The sequence below is a fragment of the Quercus lobata genome, chromosome 4 (assembly GCF_001633185.2).
Source record: "Quercus lobata isolate SW786 chromosome 4, ValleyOak3.0 Primary Assembly, whole genome shotgun sequence".
Taxonomy (NCBI): Eukaryota; Viridiplantae; Streptophyta; class Magnoliopsida; order Fagales; family Fagaceae; genus Quercus; species Quercus lobata.
This window is the reverse complement of record NC_044907.1, coordinates 43,918,945-43,923,495: the sequence shown is the minus strand read 5'-3', so window position 1 is coordinate 43,923,495 and position 4,551 is coordinate 43,918,945. Positions and strand designations below refer to the sequence as shown.

At 32.4% G+C, this 4,551-nt stretch overlaps 1 protein-coding gene across 1 annotated transcript; it reads right to left on the bottom strand.

Annotated features, from left to right (window-relative positions):
- Nucleotides 1-3,575: 3,575 nt before the first annotated feature.
- Nucleotides 3,576-4,278, bottom strand: LOC115985269 (protein SUPPRESSOR OF K(+) TRANSPORT GROWTH DEFECT 1-like). Its single transcript, XM_031108231.1, has one exon. The coding sequence runs from the start codon at nucleotides 4,038-4,040 to the stop codon at nucleotides 3,576-3,578; it is 465 nt and encodes a 154-aa protein (XP_030964091.1). The 5' UTR covers nucleotides 4,041-4,278.
- Between the last annotated feature and the right edge of the window lie 273 nt (nucleotides 4,279-4,551).

The following is a 4,551-nucleotide window of genomic DNA, read 5'->3' as shown; positions in this document are numbered from 1 at the left end:
TCATAATTGGTTACATTCAATCGTACACCTTTTTTTTTTTTAAAATAAAAAAAATGTAAACAATTTTGTACGATCAATGTGTATATATAATTGAAGAATGTAGACAATTCTACATATGTAATGCACACAATTTTATACATTTAATATATAATTTTTTTAATCAATATATTCAGTTATGTGCATTCAAAGTACAAAATTTTCAGGCTAAAAAAAAAAAGTAAATAGTTTTCAAAGAATATACAAAATTATGTTCATACAACATACAAATTATTTAAACTATGTACAAAATTTTCAAACAATGTACAGAATTTATCAAAAATTGTTCACAATTTTATACATTTAACTAACAAATTTTTTCAAAAAAGTGTAATAAATTCTTTAAATTCACAATTTCAAAAAAAGTACATTTAAACATTTTAAAAAAAGAATATATACACAATTTTGTACATTCAACATACACATTTTCAAAAAATATATACAATTCTGTATAACTTACACAATTTAAAAAAAAAAATGTAAACAATTATGTATATTCAATGTATACATTTTTCAAAGAATGTGTACAATTCTATATATAAAATCAATGTACACAATTTTTCGAAGAATATATTTAATTTTGTAGATTTTACATACATAATTTTTCAAACAAATATACCCAATTATATACTTTAAATATACACAATTTTGAAATGAATGTAACCAATTTTGCACATTCAATGTACATAATTTTCAACGAAAGTAAATGATTTGGTAGATTTAATGTACAAAAATTTTCAAGAATTGTGTACAATTCTATATATGCTTTCTCTAATGTAGTAACTGTTTGTTATTGAGATGTTTGAAACCTTTTAAAATTTAAACAATTGTCCACCTACTTAACAGTGAAATTTTAACACTCCGTATATTTCTTTTTCTTTTTTTATTTCTCCCCTATGACAGACTTATAACTCCCGCGGGAAAATCCCAAAACTCACACCCAGCACCTACACTTCTCTCTCTCTCTCTCTCTGTAGATTGGTTGGTTTGCACTAAAATAATTCACTGATATGTATTAGTTAATAAAAATAATATGTCCACAATATTTTCATAACATTTTACAACAAATTCTAAGTGGCAGGTTGTTGCTGATTGTTATTGTTGGAGCAAAAAAGTAATTTTAGTGTTAGGTTCAAATTTGAATCAATAACAACTACATACCTATGATTTATTGTGAAAATGTTGTGGACGTAACACTTCTGATCATTAATTAAATCTCATTTTGTTGGTAATCCTTATAAAAAAGAAGTTGTTTTATTTTTAAATTTGATAGAAACGTGGAGGGGAGTTTTTTTTTTTTTTTTAATAGTGCACCAATAAATAAACGTGGACACTTTATTCAGGATCCAGTTTTTGATGATCATGTGAGATTTCTGAATAGACCATGGTCAACGCTCATACACTGACACATTCTCATCTTGTTTGTCTCATGTTTGAAACCAGACGACAATGACTTTTTCAATGATCAACCTCACTGACTTATCTCAATGCCAAGATTACAACGCCTTCAGCAACATTTCCTTAACCAGGGTTCTACTATAGCACTTTCTTAATAGAATTTTCCTTGCCAGCATAAACTTTGACTTGCCTTTACCACTATAATAGACTTCTAGCTCCAAAGACTAATCTACATATTGTAGCCCTTCTGGATGACTAATAAGCTGGTTTAGTTCCTCTTACTCATCGATGTTATCTTAGTGACTAGGGCTGTCCAAGCAACACGGAGACCCAGCCAAATTGATCAACCCAACTGGAACCAACTTGTCACGGCCAAATTTGACACTTCTCACAGTCGGTGACGTCTTAACCCTCTGAAACCTAACTCCGACAGGTCGAGTGGTAGGTTTCGGCCTCTAAAACCCGAGCCACTTGATCCAACTAACAAACACTAAAAAAAAGGCCAAAATTACCTAGATCCGATGACAGTTTAGCGCTCCTCAACTCTGATCTGGCCACATTTGGTCTTCCTTCACTCAGATCCGGTGATAATTGTTTAAATTCACTCAAATCTGGCCAAGATCTACTCTCCTCCTTCGCTCAGATTTGCTTAAATCTAGTGACATTTGGTTAGATCTGACTTAGATCTACTCAAATTCGACTATTCTTGGTTAGATTGGGCTCCAATCTACTCAAATCTGGCGATATTTAGTTAGATCTAGTTGGCCTTCAACTTAGATTGACGAAGATAGATCTTCTCCTCCGCCCGTTGTCGCTCATCAATGAACTCGATTGAACCAATTGCTCGCTCATTTGAACTCAGCTGACTCAACTCGGGGTGGTTAGCGGTTAGTTGCGGGCCTATTCTTGTTCCATCCGACTCGAGTGGGTCGAGTTTGGGTTGAGTCGAAAACTGACCTGTGGACAATCCAATCAATGACATATCTTCGACAATAGGAAAAATTCTAAAAATTGTAAAATCTTTGATAAAAGAACTAAGCTATGACTACAATCAAACATTGTAAAACAAAATGAAACGAAATTCAGAAAATATTCTTACATTTCACATAATATCCATAATTTCATACGTATTGTCCACAAAGTAACACATAATTTTAGGTGATGTGTATATTATCGAGTGGGGCTAACTAAGTGTCTAATCACAAAAATAATAGAGTGGACAACGCTAAATAGAGGGATTTGAAAATCTTTAACCCAACTGTGAAGACAAATAATAGGGGGTCACACCCTAGAGAGAAGGTTGATTATTGGGCTAGCCATATTCGTCTTATTTATTCTGTTCAATGGTTGTAGATAAGTAATTTGCTTACCTAGCTAACCATAAGAAATGACCATTTAGCCAAAAAAAAACCCCATAACAAATGATGCCATCACTTGGTTAGCTTGGCTAGCCATTCTAACATGACTCGATAATTTGAGGTAATGGATGTTGTCAAAAGGGTAGCAATAAGCAATTAGATGTCGAAATCATATCAACTGTTTAGTGCTCATGTCATGTGTCAAATATAATTTATTTCCCTCTTCTTATTTTATTTTTATTTTTGAAATCTTACCCAAACACAAATTTTGTGGTCAAGCATCTAACTCACATCAAGGAATGGTATAAGTATGAGGTTATGACAAAGTAGTGAATGCTAAACCCTTGTAACTCATGTATGGTAGAAAATTTTATTAATCATTCAATTGCTGTGAAAAATATTCTCTATAGCATAGCTTGAAATAGTAACACTAGAGGTAAGAGCTACAAAATTTTTTAAATATGTGGTGAAAGTTAATTTATGAAAAGCATATTTTTTTTAATTGTAATTCTTTTTTCTTAAAATTTTTATTATATTTAACTTGACTCCTTTAGAAAAAATTCCTAACTCCGCGACTAACTAGAGGATACAATCTCAACTAACTGATTAACTTGAATTTATGGTACCATTGGCATATTTGTCAATATTCAGAGGTATCAAGTGTCACCATAAACCAAATGAAGCTTATTCACATTGAAAGCATGCCAAGATTCAACAATAAAACTAAAAAGCAAATTAACCCAAAACTTAAAAATAATGATTGAGGAACTAACCAACAAAAAACTAGAGAAACTTCACAGGAAGTATTACAGCCTTTTGCAATGCCTGTTTGGCACTCTCAAGCTCGGCTGCATGATCACTCCACTTCTCGTTTGTTTTCTCCTTGATTATCACAGAATCAAGGCTAGCCCTAAGCTTTGCTTGCTCAGGATCCTCCGCATCTTTCCCCACTCCTCCCTTCGACTTTGTCTTTGGTTGGCTAGCAACTATTGCATCACCACTGGGGGCAGGCCCACTCCTCCCATTATTGAGAATGGCCCTTATCTCCTCTGCCCTCTTCAAATATTCCATACATTTTTTAGTAATCGCTTCCTTAATCTTTGGATTCTTCTCATACTTCAAATGAGTCCTAAAGTACTCTAATGCATTCATATAGAGCAGAAATGCTTTGCTATAGTTTCTGGCATCCTCCTCATGAACTGCCTGCTTCACATACTCTATCGCGTGCTCCTTAAAATTGCTATACATCTTTTACTTACAATAAATGCATAGAAATCAAAGCCACCAAAAAGAATACTCAAACTAGTTTCAAACCACCACTCCTTCCCTCTAAAACCCAAAATTCAATTCTAAGTTCGACACTCCAATGATTTCGTTCTAGTAATGATATTATACAGAGTCAAACTACTCTATCACAATTCTTAAACTTGAATTCTCAGATAAGCAACTTATCCACACCCTTAGAACTTGCAACCAAAAACCTAATACTAAGTAACACCTCAGATTTTCTATTAATATATCTGATACTTCAAAATACACTGAAACCTAAAAGTAAAATAAAATAAAGCATTCAACTTCAAATCAATAAAATTTAAATAGCCCAGTACTCAAATTTCATTGCTTCATATATTTACTATAAGCCATTTACAATTCTAGATTTTTCTTTGTTTGTAAAGCGAATTTGCAATCAAACCCTGAAATCTGGTTCAATAAGTAAATAAAAATGAAAAACCCAATTCTCAGAATTTGTTTCTATGAT

Coding starts and splice junctions, on each gene's coding strand:
- LOC115985269 (XM_031108231.1), bottom strand. CDS start 4,040: ATGTATAGCAATTTTAAGGAGCACGCGATAGAGTATGTGAAGCAGGCA.